The sequence below is a fragment of the Polypterus senegalus genome, chromosome 6 (genome assembly GCF_016835505.1).
Source record: "Polypterus senegalus isolate Bchr_013 chromosome 6, ASM1683550v1, whole genome shotgun sequence".
NCBI classification, from domain to species: domain Eukaryota; kingdom Metazoa; phylum Chordata; class Cladistia; order Polypteriformes; family Polypteridae; genus Polypterus; species Polypterus senegalus.
Window position 1 is genome coordinate 80,256,692 of NC_053159.1, and position 26,970 is coordinate 80,283,661.

General features: G+C 35.1%; 1 protein-coding gene across 10 annotated transcripts in view; it reads right to left on the reverse strand.

Annotated features, from left to right (window-relative positions):
• Positions 1-26,970, reverse strand: part of LOC120531205 (tensin-like) — an 801,530-nt gene that overhangs the window by 31,298 nt on the left and 743,262 nt on the right. For 9 of the 10 annotated variants that reach the window (XM_039756402.1, XM_039756406.1, XM_039756404.1 and 6 more), the window contains 4 exons: positions 22,822-23,012; positions 17,300-17,438; positions 11,360-11,455; positions 3,912-4,086 (listed from right to left, as the gene is read on the reverse strand). In XM_039756402.1, the coding sequence (XP_039612336.1) occupies positions 3,912-4,086; positions 11,360-11,455; positions 17,300-17,438; positions 22,822-23,012 (601 nt within the window). The remainder of the gene's footprint in view (positions 1-3,911; positions 4,087-11,359; positions 11,456-17,299; positions 17,439-22,821; positions 23,013-26,970) is intronic. The other variant, XM_039756405.1, reaches the window with a different exon arrangement.

Genomic DNA, 26,970 nt, shown 5'->3' on the forward strand with positions numbered 1-26,970 from the left:
TAACCAATATCCCTCTTCTGAATGATAAGTTCACAGTAAAGGGATCTAGAATTTTGAAACATCTGGAACAGAAAATTTATGTGAAGATACACCAGACTCTGAAGCCTAACTCACATACAGAACTGAAGAACTACCCATTGGTTCTCTGTTGTGCAGTTTTCCAAAAATGTAGCACATCATAGATATTCTTAAGTGAATGTTGCAAAGGAATAATGACTTATTTATTGCATACTACGTAGAATGAATATTTTTTGTTTTAGATTTTAAAATATATTTTCTCTTTTTTTAATGATATTTTCCATTTTCCATTAGGGAAAGTGAATTTTACATTTACCTAATAAATGTATATATCTGCATTAACAGGTGCTAAAAACTAAGTAGGCCAGAAACATATGCAGATGTGCAACTAAATTCATTCTGGAGAAGAGAAAAAAAAAAACATTGTTATTAACTGTTCAAGTGTCAGTATAATATTTAGTATTCGAGTTAATGTCTATGATACATTAAATTAAAGGTAATGCAAGACTTTTTAATCAATAAGCAAATTCTTTCTGCTTATCTGGCCTTCATTTTATATCCAAACTAAAGAATATAATCAGAATCAGTTTTTATTTATTTTTAGTGGGGGGACAAGACTGTAACATGCATACTGTGATAGCTTCTCATTTGTATTTAAAGCTTACTTTTTATTGATCAATTGAACTTTAAGGTAAATTGTTATAATGCCATCTGGATCCAGTATAACTGCTGCAGCTCTGTTGCCAGCAGACGTTCCAAAATATGACACACTGTCTCAAGAACTATTTTTCCAGGAAAAATAAATAAAATGTATGATGACAGGGCATTCCACTCAACTAGTGTTGGACTCCTAAGAGAGCTGTTTATCCAAATGATCACCACATCCAAGACCTCATACTGTATTTGACATGCAGATATATCAGAAAGTCGATATGTTTCCAATTTTTGGTAAGCTGATAATGAAAGAAAATAACTGTATAAAAGAACAAGTCAGTGCACACTTTTACATGCCATAGATTGGAATGTATCATAAATATTGTATGTGTTTGGCTGCTATCGTTAATTTAAAGTGTCACGTGTGCAAAGCATTACAATGGTTAATTATGTTTCGAATTAAAGATTATTATAGAACAGTTGAGTATAAGTCTGTGTCTATTGAGTTTCCCAAAACAATAGGTCATGTTAACTGTGAAGGTGGCATCTCTGTGGCACAGTATAAGGAAATCGACAGTGGCTGGTGTGAAAGAGAGCGAGAATGCACACTGACAATTAATGCATGTTAGTGCTGCTATGAATGGAACACAAACAAATACCATGAGAACATCAAAGTGAGAGATCTCATTTGTTGTAGGATAGGATCTTACAGTCTCACAGAGGAAATGAGAGGGAGAGAAGACAGTCCCAAAGCTGCCTTAGAGGAACCCTTTAAAGGCTTCTCAGGGCTCCCAGAAAGTCCTGACAACTGATGGCCAGCAAATTTCAAAGTTATGGCCCTGACAATGGAAGTGATGAATCATGGCAAAACGTGCACCCAGACATGTTAAAGAGGGAGAACGAAAAACTGAATGGGAGATTTACTGTGGATGCATGGAAAGGTAAAACTGCACACTGGGACAGAAATGGACTTATTTTTTTATATGGTTTTAATTGAAATAAGTCTTGCAATCAAATTAAGTGGAAGTTCAAGACACTCTATGAACAAAACTGGCTTATACACAGAAAGCAAAGAGTGCAAGGAACTTTTCCAAAAAGGCCTCATCTGGCAAACTACTTGCAGTTTTGGTTACCATATTTCAAACCAAAAGATACTGCAGTGTTTGGGAAAGTACAGAGATGTGCAACTAAACTAATTTCAAGACTATGAAGTATGAGTTATAAAGAAAGATTGTGAAAGCTGACCTTTTTTTACTTTTAGCAAACAAAACTTAAGAGGCGACATGTTCTGTTTAAAATACTAAATTGAATTAACACAGGGGATCCCAGCTTCAACACAGGGGCTTAAATGGAACACAAAGACACTGGGAAAGACAAACTTGTTAAGGTTAAATTTCACACAAGCATTAGAAAGTTTTATTTTTTGCTGAGAACCATAGATACAAAAAATAAATTAGCAAGTAGTGAGACCTTCAAAACTCAACTTCATTATATTTTGTAGAATTTTGTTGGCCTGAATTATCTGTTCTCATCAAAATTGTCCTAACTTTAAAACTCAGTACTGTGAATTTAAATTAACTTGTTCTGAACTACTAAAAAAATTCACAATACATAATAGTCTTAAACTCATTTTATCTAATTCAGTGTCATGGGTGTTTAGTTTATAGCAAAAGTGGCATGGTAGGCAAAAGCACCGGGCAGGGTGCCAGTCCATTCATGGCCCACTCACACAGCGACAAACTTATCAGCAAGTCTTTGGAAATAAGGGAGTAAAACTGGAGCACATGGTGGAAAAAAAAAAAAAACACAAACACAGGGAGAACATGCATACAGACAACTAGACATGAGATTCAAACTTAGGATGCTGGATCTGTGAGGCAACAGCTGGTCTTTAAAAACTTCTTTAGGAGTTTACCAACATCATATTTACCAGATTTATGTTTTGTGTAAATAAATTAAACAGTTGGTGACAATAAATCACGAAACTGACACACTAAAATAGAGTACTTCCAGGCAACGAATTATTCAGCAGAAGTGTGTCAAAAATGCTACAGAGTTTCATTTATACGAATGTCTGCATAATACCTCACTGTGACTGTGACAGCCAAGTCAGAACTTTTCTTTCTTTGAATTTCTTGGTTTATTGTCATTCCAGTGTGTGTTCAGACCAAGATTTGTGTGTATATTTTATTTATTTACTTACTTATCTAGCTATTTATGTATTTATTTATTTAAAGAGCTTCTGTAAAAAGCCAAATTTCCCTTTGGGACAAATAAGATTAGATTAGATTAGATTAGATTAGATTCAACTTTATTGTCATTACACATGTACAAGTACAAGGCAACGAAATGCAGTTTAGGTCTAACCAGAAGTGCAATTAGCAGAAAGTGCAGGATAAAGGTATAAGTTCTAAGTGCACCTAAAAGGGATATGTGCAGGGAGCGCAGTCCATATTAAATAGTGTAGTGGTAATGGGAAGAGTATAGGGGTGTGTAAGGTATGGGCAGGTGTCAGTGGGGGGCAGAGTTCAATAAGGAGACAGCTCTGGGAAAGAAGCTGTTCCTCAGTCTGCTAGTTCTTGACCTTGGACAACTGAAGCGCCTACCAGAAGGCAGTAGAGAAAACAGTTTGTGGGCAGGGTGAGAGTAAATAAATAAATAAATAAATAAAGATCTCTCTCTAAATGTTCAAAATATCACACTGCACCCTGTTTGGAATAACCTTAAAGTAGTGGAAGATAGAACAAGGGGCGTCAAACAAGTTACATCATATGTCAAGAACAGATTTACAATTTTATTTCATATTTATTTGAATGTTAGATTATACTGATTACTTGCTGATGATGCCTATTCATTGCTATCTGGCGCATGAGTGGTGTGTGACCTTGGCATGGCATCTTTTATGGCTGTTGTGGAATTGTGACTATAAGAGCACTAAGGTAACCAAACAAATTATTTTTGATGATGAAATTTTACAGAACGTTTATCTGCTCTCCTGAAATTTTGGTTAATATGAAATATTTTCAGTTTGCTTAGCTCTTTGCATTAATTTGCCTGAATCAGGCTGGGTAGGAATTCAAATTAAGCAAAAAAAAAAAAAAGGAAACTCTTGCCAATAATATCTAAAATGATAATAATGTTTTAAGAATTATTTATTTAGTTATGTAATTTAAAGAAGTACAAAACATGTCATAAATGCCATTACACAGTAAACAGACTTATCATGAGTAGCACCTTACCCATCTATGACGTGGATAGGACTACTTGTTGTCAAAGGAGGGGAGAAGGACTGGGTTTGTGTTACAGATCTGTTAGGGCTGTCCAAGCCATAACCAGATGACACTGGAGAAGCAAGCTGGCCACTTCCACTTGCTGTAGCTGTTCGGGCCACTGACTCTACATAACTCCTGGGCTCTACAAAAATAGAAAAGACAAATATCTGTTACAGGTTGAATGTTGTTTACCTTCAAGCTAAATAAAATAAAATTTAGAATATCTGAATTCTAAAAATGCAGAATATAGAACTCTAGTTGACATTCAGTTACCTATTTAAGCTACATTTAACAGCTATTATGGAAATGCTAATTTTTCACTTTTCACATGAAACCAACGTGTTATTTTACAAATACTGATGTCCTTAATATGTTCACTGACTACATAAAAGTACTATTTATTAAGCAAGTGTACACTGAAGTTGTATTCATTTTCTACGTTTTTAGCAGTGCGCACCTTGTTTATGTATCTTTTTTGACAAAAGTATGAAGTATTTCTTTAAAAACATTTAAAAGTAGGCTTTTTTTTTAGTTTTGTAACTTAAGGCTTGAAAAACAAACAAATCTTCTTTCTGATCTTCCATTATACTAAAATTAGTAAGTAGTACATTTTGGAAAAAAATTTTTTTTTTGCTATTTTCGGAAAGAGTCTAGTTTAAAGCTAAGACTCAAAATATTTGATTGCTAGTGTTAGTAACTCAAATGGAATGTATGCTTGTGGTTCCAATCCTATAATAGAATACTCATAAAAATAGAATACTTATTAATAAATCACTAACACCAGAAGCAATAAACATATTGTTCACTAGGACAGGAATCTAGTTAGGTTTATGCAACTATTTGATAAAATGAAATACTAAAAAGGAAAAAAAGATTTTTATTTTATTTTAAAGTTAAAATATAAGAAAGTATATGCTGCAGGATGAACCACTCTAAAGTTTAAAACGGTGTATATAGCATTCTACAATTTAAGTACATTATTATATCGTAATTATACGAGATACATAGCTCTCACTCCAACAGAATTTTCTTTCCTCCTAGTTATTCACTCACAAATAATTCTATATTGTGGTGGATATTTGCATCTTCAGAGATATTTCAATGAAGCCATGTAAGAAAGGGAGAGCAAGTAATGGAAGCAGCTGCCCTTGCACATCAAGCATAACCTTCTGTTCAGTTTATCTGACAGCAAGGAAATGAGCTGAGTACTAAATAGAAAGGGAAGGAAATGTCAGTAGCCAGCCAGCTTTATGTGTTTAGGCCTAACAAGGCTAGTTACACTGTTACAATATATTTATAACTATACTTAAACCTATAAGTATGACTACTATAAAAAATATTATTAGTGCAAACACTACTGATGAAATAGGGAAAAAGGTTGAGCTACATTGGAGCAGCATTACAAATGGTTTTCATAAAAAAATTAATTCATACAAGCCTAACGACATCAACATTTAAAAGTCAGTGGACTAAAGAAACAATATAGGAGTGCGGTAGAAGGAAGACTGGCGAACAGACAACATTTACATGACTGGGCTAAACACAGCAGATCTTAAACTTAACATAAGTTGAAGCTGTACACTGCGAAAAATGCATATGCAAAAAACTAGACAAAAAAAAAAAAACTTTAAATGGGAGTTGTTTTCCTTGTATTTAGCAAAACAAATCTTCCAAAGGGGTAAGCAAAATTTACATGACAAGATTTCTTAAAGTAAGCTAAATAATCATAAATACAAATTTTTGAATAAGTCAGTAATTCTTACAATAAGGAAAATTAGACATAATGTCATGATTAAATACTTTTCACTTGGCTTAGATTTCATTTTTGCAGTGCATTATTTTAACATTCTTTTTTACTATAGTTGTGACTCCTTATTTTCTTAGGTGTGAAAAAATTGCTGTAATTATTGAGAATTCCTGTGTCTACACACATTGCATTAATGAATGGCAAAGTTTAATGTCTTAAGCAGATGAGTTAAAAGTGAATAGGGTCTTACAAGGAAGGTACCCCTATAGAACTTTTAAAAGGAATGTACAATTATAAAGAACTGTAAATAAATATTGCAGGAAAATGTTTCAAAATTGATGTCAACACATCAGTTTTGAAACAGTCTAACTTGACAATGTAGAACAATACAAAAATATTTGAATAGTAGGTATGTTAGAAAACCGAGATTTTTGACATTGACTTTAACTTTCTACCATTTTGACTGGGAAAGGACAAGGAAAAATGTAACTGTAAATAATGCCAAGTGAAAATGGAAATCAATTAAAATTTTATGCCAGTTATTTAAGTGTATTTAGCTTACATTTGGCAATGAGATGAATAGGAAAGTTTTATGATAGATTTGCTTTTTAAAATGGGGGTAAACACAAGAAAACAAATTACATTTACTGTACCATTTCCATCAATTAAAGCTTTAAAATCTTACCTCAAGTGCCCTAAGAAATTAAAACATAAAACATATTTTTCTTATATTCATAGTTATAAATATAATGCCAGCTACAGGTTATGGAGGAACAAAACTGTAATTGCAAAAATATGAAAAATATGTATAAAACTTTTAATTGTTATGTTTTATCTAAGGAAACATCAATGACATTAGTTTATAAACAAGACTTGCAATTCTAACCGCAAATTGTAAGACATTCAAAGGCTTTTTCTAAAAGAAAATAAGACTAACTGTTAAGGAATCAGCCATCTGGATTTGTGGGGTAAGGTTAATATAAAAGAATGTTGGTTGTTTGGTGAAGGTAGTATTATCATCTGCATTTCTCAAAACAAAGTGGATTCATTCAGAACTAATTTTTGATGGCTAGTTTTATAATTTTGATGGACAAAAAAAATGCAGGTAATGTGCCTCATTTGGGAATCCATGACCAACCTCTAATTCGACACAAAGTCGAACCAGCGTTACCCAAGGATTCTCTGAAGAGACACAGTACCGAAGCATCCATGGCTTGTACCATATAGCAAGACAGGAAGCACCAGGACTCTAGAGACTTGAGGCCTAATGTATAAATGGTGCATATGCACAAAAATGTTCTGTAAGAACGTTTCCACATTCAAATTGCGATGTATAAAAACTAAACTTGGCTTAAAGCCACGCATATTTCCACGGTAGCTCATAACTTGTCGTACGCAAGTTCTGTGCTCGGTTTTGCAGACAGGTGGCACCCAGCGTCAAAGCAGTGCTACTGTTCCTGTGTGGTTACCCTTTCTTTTTTAGATCCACATCCCTGACGCGGCTTTATTAGTACACTGAAATGAACCGCATATTGTTTATTAGTTTAATGCATCTGATTGTAATTAACCTGTCACAAAATAATGGTCCACAGAATGGTCAAACTATTCCAAATACCATAACTGCTTTAGCGTTGTTACTCTCACTGCACCACCTTCTACTTCTTCCAGCTGCTCCAGTTAGGGGTTGCCACATCGGATCATCTTTTTCCATATTACTCTCATTCCACCACTCAGAGTATTTATATCACTGTATCTGAGTGCGAATCACAGCTGTACAGCAGCTGATCGGAAAGAGAATAATCGGTATACAGCATCAAGCACACGCTGCCTCAGCTATGCTGTCTACTGAACTGCTCTCATATGGCAAATGCTTCAGAGCCTTTCCTCGCGGTTCAGAAACAGTTTCATCCCATGAACTCTAAACGCACTCAATCATGCTGGCGCCCAATTCATGGATTGTTCCTGCCTTGCGCTGTATTCTTGCTGGTGCTGACACGACACTGGAAGGATAGATGGATAGAATAATTAAACACGTAATAAAAAGATATTTCAATGTTCCTTAAAAGTTTTGAAGAGTCGGCATTCTAAGCTTACAGATGGCTTAACGTCTATTACAGAGCTGATTGTATGGCGATTGGGTATTTGGAGAAAAAAAAATAAGGACAGGAACTGGGGGTTAGTAAGTTTGAAAGAGACAGTACTGCTACAATAAAGTATTTCATCGAAGGTCGCACATGGCACATCAAGCATCCTGCGTGAGGCATGAACAATCACTGCGTCACCGTGTTCCCACGTTTAATAACATGCATTAACTCTTATCATCATGAAAATGATATTACGTATACATCTCAGTATTTTCATTATTTAGAGAGCTGTAATATCACGAATGTAATGATTTCTCTGTCCTGTTGGAGGAAGAGAAAGCCCAGAAGCACGTAGTGATTCACACACACAGAGCACATAGAAGATCAAATAAAAAACAAAGCATTTAACGTGCTACTTTAGTTACGATGGGATTTGAGAAACTAGTAAATTAAACAATTTTAAGATGAAGTTTATGATGATCTATTTTAATGACAAAATAAACTACGTAATTAGTAAAAATTTCGAGATTAAAGTTGATATTTCGTGCTTTTTTCCCCCCACTGTGTGCCTTTTTTTTTCTCTGTACCCTAATAAGCTTTCATATGACACTCAGACGGTGGGCTATGACTCGCTTTTTCACAGCGACTTTGATATCTGACTTCTTTTTTTATTTTGGGCACTGTGCAGCTTTGTAAACTTGAGCTTTCAAGTTTCTCCGACACGCTATGTCACTCGATCAACTTACTTTTGTTGTTTATACCACTGTTTAAACCAACTAATAGTACGTTTTTCCTTGCCTCCACTTGGTATTTACTGAAATTCTATTTTCCCTCATGCTTTTGCCATTGTCTTTTCACAAAACACTGAGCTTAAGGGTTATTTATATTAATTTGCATATTCAAAGAGGCATAACTCTCAGTTGGGGTGGGGCAGCAGACGCATACACGTGCATTCATTTTCACGCTGAATGGGATTTATGTAGCAGAAGAACGTTGAAGTTGGCGTTTGCACAGATTTATGCATCTGGATTTTTTTGGGCGCAAGCAGATTTCTGCTTTTGTGCTTACGTCATGTTATAGTGCGAATTCTACACACGGTGTTATGCATGAGGCCCCTGGACCTTTATCCTTATGTATAGATATCAGGAACACCACACAACCCATTCCAGCAGCCTCATGACTCACCACCAAAATGCTCTGCTAATCAATCTACTGACTTCATAGAAGAGTCACCAGAGACATGTCACTACCGAGGTAAGTAAACCTCTTGACAAGGTCGACACTCTCTCCGCAGACAGACACACTGCTGATGACTGTGCCCAAGAGGTCATTAAAGGCCTGGATCTTGGTTTTTATCCTGGACACTCCCAAGCCCAGACACTCAGACTCCTTGCTAAGTCTCTCAAGAACCCCAATCAGAGCCTCCATTGACTATGCAAAGACCACAGAATCGTCAGCAAAGTCAAGATCAGTGAATCTTTCATCATCAACAAATGCCTCACAGCCGCTGGGCCCCATAACCCTGCCCAACATCCAGTCCATGCAAGCACTGAACAGAGTAGGAGAAAGTCCAGAATTAACTGGGAAAAACGCAGAGGTTCTGCCTCCAACCTGCACAGCACTTACAGTACCAACGTACAGGCTGATATCAAGAAACCTCAGGATGTCCCATAGGGCAGCTTGATCAACTGAGTCAAATGATTTATGAAAATTCGTTGCTGCAGAGAAACTCTTCCGATGATAATAGCATTTGCACTTCATGAGAACCTTCAGTGCCAGGATGTGGTTGTTGGTAGACTTCTTAGGCATGAAACCAGACTTCTCCGGTCGCTGGATGTTGAGCAAGTGATCGCGGATCCAATTGAAGATGACCCTAGCAAGAACCTTACTCGGCACTGACAGCAGTGTTATCCCCCTGTAATTGCCACAATCCAGGCGATCACCCTTCCCTTTCTGGACAGGGATGACAAATCCAGTTTTTTAGTCAGTTGGAATGATGCCCTTCTCCCAAATGGAAACAAAGATTGCTTGCAATGCCAGGAGGACAGCCTTACCGCCAGCCTGGAAAAGTTCACTCTGGATACCACAGATTCCCACAGCCTCCCCTACCCTCAGCTGGTTCACCACATGTGTGATCTCAATGAGATTGGGTGGTTCACAGCTAATTGGAGGTTCAGCCTGAAGAGCCGGGGGACCCAGGGATATCCAACATCCTAGCCGGATGATCAGCTTTAAACAGCTGCTCAAAGTAGTCAGCTTAGCAGGTCACAACTGCAGTGTCATAGGTAAGGACCGTTCCATTAGCTGTGGGACTGGACCGTGTGTCTGCCTGGGGGGTTGCCAACCAGGATCCTGAGCTGTTTCATTGTGTGGTGGGGGTGGCAACCCCACTGTTCCAGTGCATGCTCCCCAACCTGACCTGCTATAATGAGATAACTCAGATTTATTTACTGTTTGTTTAATGGATTCACTCCTTTTTATTTTTCATTTATCTCTTTAAAGCAATGACCCATGATACATGTTGTCACAAATATTATTTACTTTTTTATGGAATTAATGTGATAACGTACAAATGGCTGATGAAAATGAATTTAGAGGTGTTACTGGGCACGGCTTACCTCCATCATCCCTTTCAATTGCTGGACTAGATTCTGCATCATGAAAGATGGAATTACAAAAAAGCAGAGAATAATAAGAAAATGGAAAATAAAGAGAATAATGCACAGGGAAATAGGAAAGATAAAAAAACAAAAAAGAAAAATCAAAGACATTTTTTTAAGAATCAATACTCATTGTGTTACTACTTCCCCATCTCCAAAATTACAGTATATACAGTATTTGATATTTGGAGGTTGAGCAAACAGGTACTTTATTTTACTGTCTTCAGTTTTAAGAAAAAATTACCAGCAGAACTGCCAATAGAATTTTCAATATTGTCCCTTCTGAACTGGAGCAGGCTGTGCTTTTGCAGATTTGCAGATTATCCCACATGACCCTGATACATTTGACTGCCAGATGCCCTTCTAGTCGAGATAGACAGCCCAGTGAGAATAATGCAGATCCCATCCAAGTTTCCAATATACAGTACATCTTTATTACCTTGAGAACCAATAATGTATAAACTAGCATGCCATAATAATTGAAACAAAATTTAACTTCAAAATGAATAAAAAAAATACAATTCTAGTGTTCACTTTCTATTAAACCTCAATATTCTAAACACATTTACATTTTGATTATCTTTGTGAAAACAATTGAAATGTGTTCTTGTGTCTATAATTCAATTAAGATGTCCTGCACCAAAAATGGAAAAAAATGCTTTGCTGATCTTTATAAAAAGACACAGGGAAATCCTGGATTACATAATCAAAGGGAAAAAAGGTATTAAAAAAAGTATTGAGGTTCTATACTATCTTCCTACTCACCTATAAGAAAGCAACAGAAAAAAACAAATGACTATATATATTATATATATATTATTTTAATTTAAATGCTGGATGTTGATGTACTGTAGGCATTAATATAAACAGATTTGAAAAATTACAGAACTTGTTAAAGGCATATTTACACTTTGTGAAACTCACCTGGTCCAGACTGCTGAAGAAGGATATCAGCTGGATTATGAGGTTTAAGGCCAAGGGCTGAGAGAGGAGTTTTTGCCAGTCCTGGAGGTGACCGACCTAATAAGGAACAACAGATAAATTCAATGATTACACAAACAAAGATACATTTTACATCAAAGATAAGCTGATATATTAGGTATGTAATATAGATTTAAAGAAGCTTGTGATATAAAAAGCAAGAAAAAAGTGTTTTATAGTGATACACTTTAAACCATAAAATAATTTTTATGTCTGGAGCAGTGGAGTAATCTGAATTACATTAATTGATGTTAACACCACTAATGCTGATGAAAACAAGATATATCAATAAGTCTTTTCCCTTAAAAGACAATGTCTTTAAATTGATGTGTTCATATCAGCCAAACAATTACTACTATGGATTCAGTATCATGCCTTGTGAAGAAAACATCCATATGTGTACCCTTAGCAAAGGCAGGATTAAACATGCACATGCTGAATTTCATAAACAAAGGAAAGCAGAATTTTTTCACACTAACCACCAAAAACTATTTGTGAGCTTTTTGAAAAGCCAAATTCTTGTTGTGGAGGCAGCAAAATGTTTGTGATGTGGTACTGCATTGATTTTGTTCATTAATAGGAAATAGTGAGTTTTATGTAACACATTAGTATGAAATAATTTTGCTTTCCTGTTTCATGCAACAAGCAAGCACACCTGGAAGTAATGTCTGCATTCCATGCTATGTAGCTATTTTTTACTTACCAAAAGGTCCAATATCTATATATACATACACAAATTATATATATTATATATAATATATTATATATATTATATTATATATAATATATATATATTATATATATATATATATATAAGGAGAGACAGATATATTTATTTACTTTTTCACAAATGAAGCACTACTCGGCCACATTTGTGCTGCCTTGACGACATCCTGAAAATCCCTAGATTTCACTGCAGGAGGAGGGAGCCACAACAAAATGTTAAATTGCAAGAAGTTTTTTTTTTTTGCTCTAAAGAAAAGAATAGTCTGAACCATTGCTTTGGTGATACATCTCTGCTAATGTACCAGTATCACATGTTACTAAGATCTCTCTGTTTCATAAATGCTTAAACCCAAAATGTAAATAATGTTGCTATTTATGTTTATTTATAATTTTAAGAGAATAGTCCTATGAATTCAGTTTTTATTATTATTTTTAGAAAACATCAGGAAATACAAAGTTTGAAAGTGTTCTATTTTACTTGGCTGCAGATCCTGTCTCTGAAATCCTAGGTTAAAAAAGCATTCCAAAAACTTCACAGTTTTCTTTGGAAATTTAAATAAATTTAAAGTTTGGAATGACATGAATTAACTTCACTTTTGGAAATTCTTTCCTTGGACAATTGCAAATGCTTAGAAACACATTTATTAGGTGAATGAAAATGTAAGTATTATTGCCAGGCCAATATACAAAAAACTGCAACAATAACTACAGAATTTAAAGCTTTTCCTTTTGGTATATTTACTTGTACAATAGAGGCCATTGTTTATTTGCTCTATGTATTGATTGTATGAAATATTAAGACATTAAACTGCATACATTTCCATAAAAACTGAAAAAACTGAGGTGTTCTAAAACTTTTGACTGGTAGTTTATTTCTTACATAGTGAGCATTTATCTCTATTGTGTCTTGCTAGTAACTACTATAATGTGTAATTGAGAAGCCTTTTTTTTAAAACAACATTGTAACTAGTAATGGTCACATATAAAACAAATGTAATGATTGAATACTTAATAATTTATTAATTATTGTATGTTTCATTGCTGGTTCTAGAAATCATGACAGTGATATGATGGATGACAAACCCTGAGCAAATAAAGCTCCAACCTTTAAAATGAGAATTAATCTGCCAAAAAATAAATTAATTAAATAAATAAATAAATAAACCCACACAGAGACTATCACCAAAGCAAAACAGTCAGCAAATTCTTTTTTCCTCTTAAAAATGATGAGTATTTACAGGTCAACATGACATCCCATCATTACTGAGATTTGCTTTTGTTAACAATCAATTGGATTTAAAGCTTAATTTAGTATATGAATAAAAGTATTCTTTCTCTTATGAAAACACTTAATGCTTGTGGTTTCAGTTTTCTGTAGAGTACTGGTTTTTCTGTTATGTAGGAAAAGCTTGTGTACCTATGTCACAAGAGTAGTAAAATGCCATTTAAAGCTGGCAGGTACCAGCAGGCAGTGTCCCTGTGCAATACAGTTAAAGAAAGGGCATGACTAAAGATTTATGTGGCTGAACACTGCATGTTGACTGTATTATGGCCAGCCAGCTTGCTGGAGCTGTCATGTCACCAGTGAGCAACCACTCATGCAGTGTAACAGAGGAGCTGCTATCAGACAGCTTATGGTTCAGTACAACCATGGTGAAGTTCATGAGGAAATGTAATTTCAGTTTGCTATTATACTGATGTACCTGGTAAAGTGTGATTATATAAAGTTCAAGGTATATATAGTGTGAAGGACAGCCGGGTCCCATGCCCGGTAGGGACGCCTCTGCTGCTTATGTTCCGGGGGAGCCGCCATGGGAAGTCCAATACCTCCCCCGGGGCGCTTGGTGGCAGCCTCCCTGGCCGTCGGTGACTCCCCAACCCACCGCAGGGCTCCATGGGAGATGGAGTCCTCCACAGCTTGGTTGGGGCCCGGCGTGGCCGCTAGGGGGAGCTGCCTGCTTCCCACAGCCCGGCTGGACGAGCTTTCAGCCCCACCCGGAGGTGCAATCGGGACCAGGTGGTTAATCACCTGGAATGCTTCCGGGTGGGCTATAAAAGGGCCCAGCCACCACCACTCGGCGAGCCAGAGTTGGGAGGAAGAAGGAGACGAAGCTTGCCTGGGAGGAGTGGTGGAGAATTGTGAGTTTGTGCTTTGGGACTGTGTTTGGGACTGTGTTGGGCCTGTGGGACACGGGGAAGGCGTGTGCCCACGGCTGAAGAAAATAAAACCTGTGTGTTGTTGTACACGTTGCCTCTGCGTGGTCTGTGCCGGGTCGGGCGCTATATAGCGCCTTTCACAATAGATGGATAATTATACTTTATCTAAACATTTCCACCTTGCCTGCTGATTATTAATACTTACATATTTAATAAATATGGTTACTTAGTTTTAGCTTTTGTAAGGATTATGAAAAGTCTTTTCTGCCTTATACATATTGTTAACTTTAAGAACTTCATTTTGTTAATAAATGTTTCATGAAAATGTTGATTTTATAGTTGAGCAGCTCAAAAACATGATTCTAAATAATTTTATTGAAATTTAACTTTATTAAAGTATTTCAAAATATTTCCAAATTTTTACTAGGAATACTGTATTTGTATTAATAGCAAAGCATCTTACAGTATATAAAATTTCACATTATGGCATACATTCTGGGCAGATATTGTATTTAAACTTCACTTGATTTGTTTCCATTGACTATCATTGCAGAATTATCAGATGCAAAATGCAACCATATTATCAATTTGCGAAGTTTTGAATGGTCTCAGTAATGATTTCTGAACAAAGTTCAAAATGTATTAATACTTCATTGTTGACCAGTTTAGCTAATAATAAAATGAGAAAAAGTAACATAGCAATTTTATTCTTGGAAAGACAAAAACCCACCACCGAAGAAAAATAAGGTATAGAAAAGCAAAAAAGCCAATGAAATAAAACTATCAAAAGTATACTTGGTTCTGTAAATTTTATATCCTAACAAGAAGAAAGCTGATGAACATCTCAGTTATGATGGCAGATGGCCATGTGAAGAACACACAATTGCTGGTTAAGACGATAGTTTGCTAAAAAATTACACCAGAGACAGGCATCATAATTAAAATAAACTATAATAGCTGCTGGAAAGGTTATGATCAATAAGTATAGATAAGTAATTCTTCAGAGATTATGGGAATTGCAAAGGAAAGGAAAATAAAAGAACAGAGAGGGTAATTAGTTGCTTAGTAGTGCCTTCTAGCCTACCGTCTAAGAGAATACGATTAAATAGGATATTCAAAATTGTACTATTCTTTTATTTATTGTACTCACTGGTGCAAAATTCATTGTCTTTTTAGGAAAACGGGCCAACTTCTAATAAACCAAGTTAAGCTAAATGCCCAAATCAGCAACAAGAAAATAAGGTGTGATTTTTGAAGAAAATTCCCTTGAGAGAGAGAGAGAGAGAGAGAAAAGAAGAGAAGAGAAAGAACGAAAGAAAGAGAAAATTTGGTTGTCAACATCAGAATACAATACAATTTATTTTTGTATAGCCCAAATAACACAAGAAGTGCCACAATCTGCTCTACACAACAGGTATATGTCCAAGTCAGAATAGATTTATGAGAATCTCAGTAATAAGTTAATTATGTTGGATAAGCAGGAAAGTATTAGACTTTGCCCCAATCACTGAACATGGATAGGGCAATAGGAATTTGTTTTGCATCATCATTTCAGTCATCTAAAAAACTATAGCAGGAAAGCAATTTTACAAAACCAAAAGGTCAGAGAGAACTTTAGACTAAAAGCATGGGATCCACATGCCAGATTTAATATATTACGTGTTGATAAACATCATTCAATCAAAAAAACACACTGAACAACAGCAACTGTGAGGTAATAAACTACTGTTGTCTATAAAATACTGAATCCAGTCTTACGTTTAACCTGAGACTCTGAAGTCTAATGGAAAAACCTAAAAAATGTTTCTCTGTATAAACAAATATGTTTGGTGGTGTCATACCTCAAGCCAAGTATGAAGTATAATGGTGTGCGTATAATAATTTGAAGCAGGTCCAGGACCTGCATGATTGTAAACTCTGCAACAAAATGCAACCTAACCTTAATTAATATTCTGTGGTGTGATCTGAGCAAAGTAATATATGCAAGACAATCCAAAATATCAATCTATTTAAGTAGCCTATATCAAAATATTTAATTAGCCTTGCAGATAGAAAAGGGCCAGAATTCTTCTAGGGTGTCTGCGACATTGTCTGGGATTAATCAAAAACAGAATTATGTAGTGATATGCATTTGGGGTAATATCTCGAAGTGGGAGGAAATTTTGAGGTGATTATTGCAGAACTGCTGAACAGGTACAGGTGACGTTTAGTTCAAGTTACTTTAAAAGGTACAAAACAGTTATTAAATTTGAGTTTATATTTTGGCTAAAACAGAGAATAATGGATTAGTGAGTACAATAATAAACATTAAGTACAATAAGAAATATTAGTTTAATATTATTTTCAACTTCAATTGTCAGACAAAGGTGAGGATCATATTCTATATTATGTCAGATAATGCAAAAATGCAAACTCCTCAAAATAATTCTATGGAGTTCACAAACTTTTTCAAAGTATGGATTGGCAGCTTTAAATTTATACATTTATATACTGTATAGCATAAATATAAGACTGAATTGTTACTGCAGTTTAACTAGAGTGCAATATGTTACTTATTACATATTACTAGTTATAAATACCTATACCTTAATAACTACAAGTGTAAAACCATCAATGCTCCAATGTTAACAGCTCCAAATTCAGTAAACTTAATTTATACAGTAACCTACTCAGCAAATATATTTTTATAATTATGCTTGCATTCTAAAACACTACACTGTATCCATTGTCAATATGCCAATGTAATGTTTGATCTACATCACAATGCTATAAGCATCATAAGCAAACAAAAACCTAAAAACTACAAGTAAGTCAAATCAAAGCCATACAGATGAACGCTACATTTGTTGGCCTCTCTGATGAATATTAAAATCACAGACAAATACACACACGGAAAGAAAAAAGTGATGGGTTTTTAGAGCCAGGTTTAGTTTTATTTAGGTAAATTTTCTTGCATGGTTTTGGAAAAGCACCCTCGTCCTACAGAGAAGAATGACTTACTTATGTTGAAGTAGGGTGTCTGTGGCGACACAGGAAAGGCAGGGGTTTGGGGAAGAACCTCACCACCACTACTAGATGTTGGGCTTCGGGGAGTTCCATCCATTTCTTCAAATGCTTCTCGGTAGCTATGCATGTGTGGCTGTAAAGAGGAAGACAAACATATCAAGAAATATAGTAGTGTTTTAAGTCATGCTTAATATGGTATATATTGCATATACTCAGTTATGAGTTTTAAAAAACAAACTATAGCTTATTTGTGAAAATGAATTCATCAGCAGATCAGGAGTATCAAATTATTTACAAAAAGTAAAAAAGATATCAGTAAAAAGAATGCTGTATTTGTGTCATGTTGTAGTTAGCAATCATTAATATTTTTAATATACTTAATGCACAAAAATGTCCTAATTATCTCTTTCTGTTTGTTTATAATTCTATAGACAGAGAACATCTGCCTTTTCAAATATCTCATAAATTTGCAGATTCTCATTAGCCTTACTGTGACTTAAGAACTTAAGAGTATTTAAGCTTAGGTGGGATCGACAAGCAAAATGTTGTCACTGAAAAAACAAACTCACTTTGCATTGATATGTTTCTTGTTGTGTGCATACCAGCATGGGCAAATCTACATATGATGACTTTGTTTTAAAAAAAGAAATTAAAACAATTTTCTGCTGTATATATATCACTTTATATCTTTACTACTCTATTCAGGTGTAGTCACCTACAAAAAACTCCAGTTGTACAGTCCTTCAAGAGTTCACAAGGAATACAAAAACAGCAGCCATGGATTTGGAGGCTGTTCTTGCATTGGCTAATGTCAGTCTTTACGTCTACCATTAGGTAAACTTGACAATACTGAACGGTCACATGTAAGGGACACAAAATCAGAAGAACTGTGCTCTTCATAAAGAATACTGCCACAAGCTTGCAGTTTGCCAAAGGCTAAACTGAATAACTCAGACGTTATTAGAAGAATCTAGATATTTGAAATGAGTGAAACTTGCTTTTATAAATGTGCAGCATTATTTGACAAAAAAAGAAAAGAAAAACAATTCTTCCCGATTACAGAATCTTACTCAGATTAAGGTATGGTGGCATGTAATTGTTTGCAACCACTGGTGGGACGATAAATTCTGGGCAACCATCGATGAGCTGAACTGACCACAAAGAGCCATTGTAAATGTGTAAGGAAACCTAAGGCATAATTGCTGAAACACAAGAGGTGCTGACTTGAATAACCAGTTTAAAATCATGATACAAGATTTTGTGGCATGATCTGAAATGGGAAATGCATGCATGCCAGTCTACAAATAATAATGAGCCATAAACAAAGTTTTTATGTAAAACGTTAGTGGTATTTATTTGAATTGATGTTTGCTACACTGTTGGGCAATTTACATTTCACTGAGTTACTAATACATTTTTTGTGAATAGCACAATCTTCTATCAAATGTTGTTTGCTACACAAAGTATGCTGCTATGGAACCCAAACACATGGCTATGACACAAATATGCGTAAAAATGTTGCTCGTTTTTGTTCATGTCCAAAATTCACATGTAGAGCAAAACACTGAGGAAATTGTTGTTAAACAGCACTCTTATATGAGTTTTAACATAGCAATTGTGAGCTTAATTATGGGATGCACAATTTTTATTCACTACATAGTTCTATTTAAATTTAAAATATTTTTGGCTTTTATACATTCATAATTGTTATAGATAAAATAAACATAAGTAATAAAACTCATTACATTATGTAAAAAATATATCTTCAGTATTCCGATTCACTCAAGATTTTTTTTTTTGGAAAAAGAATGCTTTTAATTTCTGTTTGTGTTGACACTTTGCAATCTGACAATACTGCTTTCACTTGTTTAAAGGGAATATACACTCACCCAAACGATTATTAGGAACACCATACTAATACGGTGTTTGACCCCCTTTTGCTTTCAGAACTGCCTTAATTCTACGTGGCATTGATTCAACAAGGTGCTGAAAGCATTCTTTAGAAATGTTGGCCCATATTGATAGGATAGCATCTTGCAGTTGATGGAGATTTGTGGGATGCACATCCAGGGCACGAAGCTCCCATTCCACCACATCCCAAAGATGCTCTATTGGGTTGAGATCTGGTGACTGTGGGGGCCATTTTAGTACACTGAACTCATTGTCATGTTCAAGAAACCAATTTGAAATGATTCGAGCTTTGTGACATGGTGCATTACCTGCTGGAAGTAGCCATCAGAGGATGGGTACATGGTGGTCATGAAGGGATGGACATGGTCAGAAACAATGCTCAGGTAGCCCGTGGCATTTAAATGATGCCCAATTGGCACTAAGGGGCCTAAAGTGTGCCAAGAAAACATCCCCCACACCATTACACCACCACCAGCCTGCACAGTGGTAACAAGGCATGATGGATCCATGTTCTCATTCTGTTTACGCCAAATTCTGACTCTACCATTTGAATGTCTCAACAGAAATCGAGACTCATCAGACCAGGCAACATTTTTCCAGTCTTCAACTGTCCAATTTTGGTGAGCTCGTGGAAATTGTAGCCTCTTTTTCCTATTTGTAGTGGAGATGAGTGGTAACCGGTGGGGTCTTCTACCGTTCTAGCCCATCCGCCTCAAGGTTGTGCGTGTTGTGGCTTCACAAATGCTTTGCTGCATACCTCGGTTGTTTCAGTCAAAGTTGCTCTTCTATCAGCTTGAATCAGTCGGCCTATTCTCCTCTGACCTCTAGCATCAACAAGGCATTTTCGCCCACAGGACTGCTGCATACTGGATGTTTTTCCCTTTTCACACAATTCTTTATAAACCCTAGAAATAATTGTTGTTCGTGAAAATCCCAATAACTGAGCAGATTGTGAAATACTCAGACCGCCCGTCTGGCACCAACAACCATGCCACGCTCAAAATTGCTTAAATTACCTTTCTTTCCCATTCTGACATTCAGTTTGGAGTTCAGGAGATTGTCTTGACCAGGACCACACCCCTAAATGCATTGAAGCAACTGCCATGTGATTGGTTGATTAGATAATTGCATTAATGAGAAATTGAACAGGTGTTCCTAATAATCCTTTAGGTGAGTGTAAATATGTCTTAAACAAGAAGATCAAATAGTGAAGAATATGGTGAGAGAGGCAAAAAGAATGTAGGAGTCATTGTTGAAGAACAGTAACGTCTGAAGTCTCCAAATCAACAATAAGGTGGTACATCAACATCACAGTGCTATTTGGGAGTGTCACCAGAAGAAAGCCCTTACTGACGACAAGAAAGCAAATGAAGCAGCTAGTGTTTAGCAAAAGCCACTTTAGACTTTGATTGGTACCAGATGCTATGGTCAGCTGAGAATACAACAGATTTGTTTGTGTCAGTGGAGGTATGCATACAAAGAAAAGAATCTCATTCCGTTCATAAAATGTGGCTGTGGATGATTAAGGGTGTGTTTTGTTTTGCTGTGGTAGGTTGTAAGTGTACAAATAAATATATTAATAATCTAAAAAGTTCTGCATAGCGAAATAGCCCACATTGTCTCCCAACATGCTGTTAAAACATGTAAAATTACAGGAGAATACTTTATTCACTTCTCATCTTCTGCAAGATGCAGCTACATTCCCCTTCCTTGTAGGGTAATCATTGCATTTGTTCTTGTGAAAAAACTGTTATACATGTCAGATGCTGCATCAAGTAATATGTATGGGATACCCACTGATTTTGACTCCTTTGCATTTGAAGAAAACATTCTACTTATTAAAAAAGTGTTTCATTAAAAAAAAAAAACTCAGACTTTTAATTTTGATTTTAATATCTGTGCTGTTTATTCCAAATAGCTTTTTGGCATTGTTATCCAGAGTGACAATAATCCCTATGGTAGTTTATAAAGGCCTAGTTCTGCTATTCAGTCATTAATCTTGTTTAACTTGCATATGAGTTCTTAGCTTGTCAATGCAAAATATATATTGTAGCAATGCAGAGAGGTATGTTGTATGCAGCTCAACACCTGTATACTGTAAAAATGACAGTGCAGAATAGTTTTCTGGAGCTTGTAAGTGGTTTACAGAGCACCCTCCCAGATGAAGAAGAGGGAGACCTTCTTGTACCCTTCATCAATGGACTCTGCCACTCCTTACAAGCACACTCACACACACACGCACACTGCCATGGGTAAGCTTACAGTTGTGGAATAAATTTCTGGGGAGTACACAGCCAAAATTTAAAAAAACAGACATAATACTTTTTAAAGAATTGACTAAGTAGGCAAAACATTATTTTGAACATTCTTGACTCATTACAGATTCAAGGGAACCTATCTCGCCAACAGTGGGCCGCAGCATTATTTAGACCTGCATTGGTCAGTCTTAAACATACTTAAACACTTAGGTTATACTGGTCCAGTTTACAAATGCCTTACAAGCACTTCACTTGGAGTGGGAGGGCACACTGGGAATATGTGGACTATGCAAGACAGTGGTCAGTTCACGAACTTTAACCAAAATTTGTACCAACTCTTATTTGACTCATGCTTTTATTATTTAAAATGTCATGCAAATTGTTGAATTTTTTTTTTTTTTTTTATTGATGGTGAGTTAATATTAAATTGCATGAATCAACCTAAATTGTTATTCATTTATTGTCTTTACTATCCTGTTTGGTTATTAGTGTTAAACATTTAGACCAATATAAAAGTACTTTAAAAGTAAATTATATTCTTTCTGAGAATGCGACAGGGAAAACCTAAGTAGTCTCTCAAACGTTTAATTATCTTTTTAACATTATCAATCATGAGGTTCAGGTGCTGTTTATCCCCTTCAGTGGGGAGTGGTGCAGCACCCACAGCAATCTCCTTCCTACACCTACTGTTAGAAACATAATCTGATTCTATTATCTTTATAATTGCAAAAACTACTAACAGGCAAAGTTTTACACATACATAGAACTTTCACATTAAAAATATCATCAAGCATTAACATAACATGTAACTAAACACACCACATGGTGATCAAAAACAGTTTATAACTAATATTGTAAAAAGAAACTTTGCAAAAAATACAAGGTTGTGCAGGACTTCATGCAGTGGCACTAGTCAGTGTTGCTGTTTCAGTAATCCACAGAGTTGGTTTTGATTTGCTGAATAGGTGCTGTCTGTGTAGAGTATGCAAATTGTTTTCTTGGTCCATATGAATTTTCTCTGAGTAATCAGGTGTCATCCCACCCTCTTTCAATCATGTGTCAGATTAGGCAAATTTAGAAATAAATGGACAAATGGTTTCATAAATGTATGGATGTTTGGACATAATTAGTCAAGTTTATGTTTATTCTTATCATCACAGACAATTAACAGATAGCACATGATCCCGATACTTTCTACTTCAATATGTGCTGATGTGGACATGAACTGTGATGTTTTTGTTTGTGCAATAATTTAGATGTAAGTTACTGTACTGTTTTTATGTACAAAGTAAGGTATTCAAAGAACTTGAAGTTATATACAAAAATGCTAACTGTATAAATCTTCACCTCTTTTGGTCGGCCCCCTGGGTTGGCCGCTATGGTTTTCACCACTTCAGGAGAGACGCAACGAATTGGGGACCGGACTGTGGTTCCTTGGCCTGATCCTGTATCTTGACTATTGTCATACTGGCCTTCACTGGTTGTTCGACGTCTAATTGGAGCAGGTCCGTCGCCTGAACTTCCAAGTGATTGAACGCCTTTGGGGAAAAAAAAGTCACATTTATTTAGTAATTTGAATTAATGAAAGGTTCTATATACTTTATTATTAAAAAGACAGCGAAAATAGGTTTCACAGAGTTATTGGTAACATTAATGGACAGGAAACAAAGAACTTATACCTTTGATTCACTGGCTACTTAAGTTTATTCACTTAAGAATATCATCAAATGTCTACATGCATATAGCATCTATTTACATTACATGATCATCCAATCACATTTATTTAGTATGCATGCTCTCTTTTGCACATACTGTTTTTAGATACTAGCAAATCTTGTTTTAAAACTATGGTTTTACAATTAAAAATCTTTGTGATATCTGCTTAACTTCAACATGCATCATTGTATTTTGTGTGACCTTTACTTGAACTGAAACAATTTGCTTTGGGACACTGCTATATTATTTTGTCAAGCTGTCCTGTGCTAAATTCTTCCTCACTTCTTGAAGTATTTGCCACAACTCCTATTTAAACCTTGTTTTTCTTTTTCCCTTTTCCCAGTACAAATGAATAGATGGCCTGGTTAGTCTAATACTGCTAGCACTCTATCTAAAGACCACTAGTCCAAGTAGGTTTTTATTGTGGGTGGGTTTGGAATTGCTATAGTGCCGAAAAATAGTCCATGCCATTCCATGATTTATGCTACTTCACCTACATCTTTAAAATAATTATTTTCTACTTGATTCCTTTTGCTAAAGGATATTTTCTTAACTTGAATGCAATGTACAAGACTATTCTTTTAAAACTTCTTTGCTTGGTCAAATAACCATGTCAGATGCTGAGTAAGCACTTCATTGGATTTCCTTTTGTCCCTTACGGAAAGGACCTTTAAGTGCTGTTCATAAGACGCAGAAAATGTTTAGGTCTTCCACTGTGTTTTTGTCTTCAGCTTGTCCAGTTTCTTTAGGTTTCAAAATAATCTCAGAAATCCAGTTTGGTGTGCTAGTGCACACTGACTACAACCTTATTGATAGAAAACAATGATTTCATGTTTGTCAAAGTGTGTTAGATTAGCCATTTCCAAACTGCTAATTAAGTCACCCCAGTATTTGTCAATATCATCCAATATACTTTTTTATTAAATTGCACCACTAGCACATCTGCTCTGACTAATGACTACTTTATTAATTTAAATTTTGTCTGCTTTTGGAAACCAAACCTGCATTATTCTAAACATCCAACAAGATATCAATATGTTTTTAGAAACACAAGAAGTTGTTGATACCTTTTTGTATCTGTGTATATTTGTATTTACTTTAAGGATTATAATTCTTTCTTGGGTAAATAAACACTTGTTACCCAAATAAACACTGGCTGTGGGCAATGTATACTATAGTAATAACATCCACTAATTTAAAATCCTTTAGTGTATCCTTTATTATTCTTTATGTTGTATGTTCAGTGATGCAGTGATATTATATTTTGTTATCCGCTCAAGGCTCGAAAAATTGCTTAAGAAGCAAAAGGAAAAATAAAACACTTTTTTAAACAAAAACATATAAAGGGATTTCACAGATGTACCACCATCTAGCATCACCTGATACCAATTTGTCATTTTTATGAGCAGTGGATTTAGTACACCTTAAGGAGAGGCAAAGAATAATTTAGGGATGGTTTTCATTTTAAGCAGAATTCTGAAAGCTATGTTAGATACTTCTGATCCAGCTTATTCAAAATCTGAAATAAATTACATGGTCAGTTACATTAGAATGGTGTAATACTGTATGTTTTGTCTGCTTTATGTACTAGCAGCCATTTTTATGCTTCACTTATTTTTGGTTTTTTATATTTTGTCTGTTTCATAAGAGCAGCATTGTGCTGTAGAAGTTATTGCCACCAATTTAGTCTTCTTGAAGTCTGTTTTATTGCTGGCTGGTGCAGGATCTGTAACAAATTTAAAGTTTCATTTTGTTAGCATGGGTATTTCAAGATGTGCGGTTGCCTCCCTCTATTCAAAATGTTATGTATCATAAAGATACCAACAAAGTAAATTGTAATTTTCATTCTATGAACATGAACTGAATAAATGAAATGTAGTAAACGTTACATTGTGTTCAGTTTGTGAAAGCTTAAAATTCAGATTCCCTTTACTTGCATATTACTGAAACTGCCAAATCCTCCACAGTAACTGAACAAATGTAAAACGTACCTTGAGGCTGTTCTAACTTTTACAGTTTCACTTTTTTCAAATAATGTTTAATGTCATTTTTAATCTTGAAAGCCCATACCTTTGGGATGTTGAATTAAAGCACCATGAAACACACAGAACAGATGTTGGAATATTCCAGCTGCAGATGACAAACACAAACTTGTGTTGCTATGACAATTGGTGTGGTAATATACCCCAGCTGGTATGACAAAGATTCTCTGGAAATAGGATCATGTGTCAATTGGCAAACCAGAGATAAAGAAAAATGGAAATTTGAGTTTTCCTGCTATGAGACAAACAGACCCACTCCCTTCTGATGCATTGTTTTATTTCTGTTTACAAATTTCACTTCCACATCATGCATCTCTGTCTTAAAACCATTTAAAGGCAAACTATGAAAATCATTTAATTTTGAGAAATGCAATATGTTAATATTGGACCAGATGCCACGAACTTCTTATATTTTGGCTGTATGATTCTTTTATACTGTTCACTGAATTTTAAGTAGTTAAAAAAAGACCTAGAATAGATTCTCAGTGCTGAAAGACAGCAGTGTCTCTACTTGTCTTTGTTTAGTAAGTACCAGTAAATTAATCCCTTGTACTTTAAAGAGGAGGAGTTAAATTCTGCAAGTTTCAAATTCCTGAAGACAGAACTTCCCTTTTCAGACCTTTTTATTTTTTGCCTTTCTGTTTTAAATGAAAAAGCAGCAATTGTTCTGGTATAAAATCATTAAGCTTGAAGTATGGTAATGTTTCAGACTTAAGCAGTCCTCCCTGTTTTAACAAAAGTGCTCGTTTTGAAAAACCTGTTGTCTAATACCATGAAAAGTGAAATACAGTATGAATATTTACCCAACTTGGCACTTTTGCTAGCAATTTTTATGAACAAGTACTGCACATTGCAACATCACAGACAAGCAAGAAAAGCAAACTCAAACAAACCCATGTAGTATTACAGTGTGCAAAGGGAAGAGAGGTGATTAAGAAAAAATATAGGTATGATAAAAAAGGAGAAGAATAAATGGATAAACAGTAAGCAAAAATGCATAAAAAAGTAAATATTATAAGTCCAATATTGGATTATAATTAACTCCATTTTTTATATTGCAGGGCTCTTGTTCTTGATATACTAACCTACACTAAATTTATAATATTTTCTGTTATTAACTGAAATGCTATGTAAAATGCAGATGTTACATTTCAAAGCAGGAACAGGAGTGAAATAAATTATTCTGAATTAAAATCAGTATCAATCGTAAGCAATAATGTAAACATTGGTGTAAACTAAAATAGGCAGATTATTCTATTAACAATCCATCTTAACATCTTCTAAATGACCATGTAATGCACTTTGACAGCAATGCAATTCTACTCAAATTGTTACTTTAAGCAACTGAAGTGTAACTAAATAAATTTAAAGGGACAATTAAGATAAAGCCACATTAAAATCTATTCTATTATATAATTCAGCTATATTCAGGTTATTTTTATATAGTGTTCTATAATGGAGTTCTGAGAAAATATAAAAGTGCATAATCATACATTTTTAATATTCATGAACACACACAAGAAGTTAAACAATAACACAACCTTGTGTGCTTATATTAAAATTCAATCTTAATCATTCTGTCAGAGATTTCTGTTAACAGCAACAGATAGGTTCATTTGACAGAGGACGAGTGGAAGACAAAAAACAAAGAGACTAAGCGTCTGCTGGTCTGCAGTCCTTTGGAACAGCTGCTTTCTCCCTACACTATTGTTTTTTACATATAGAAATGCATAATTAA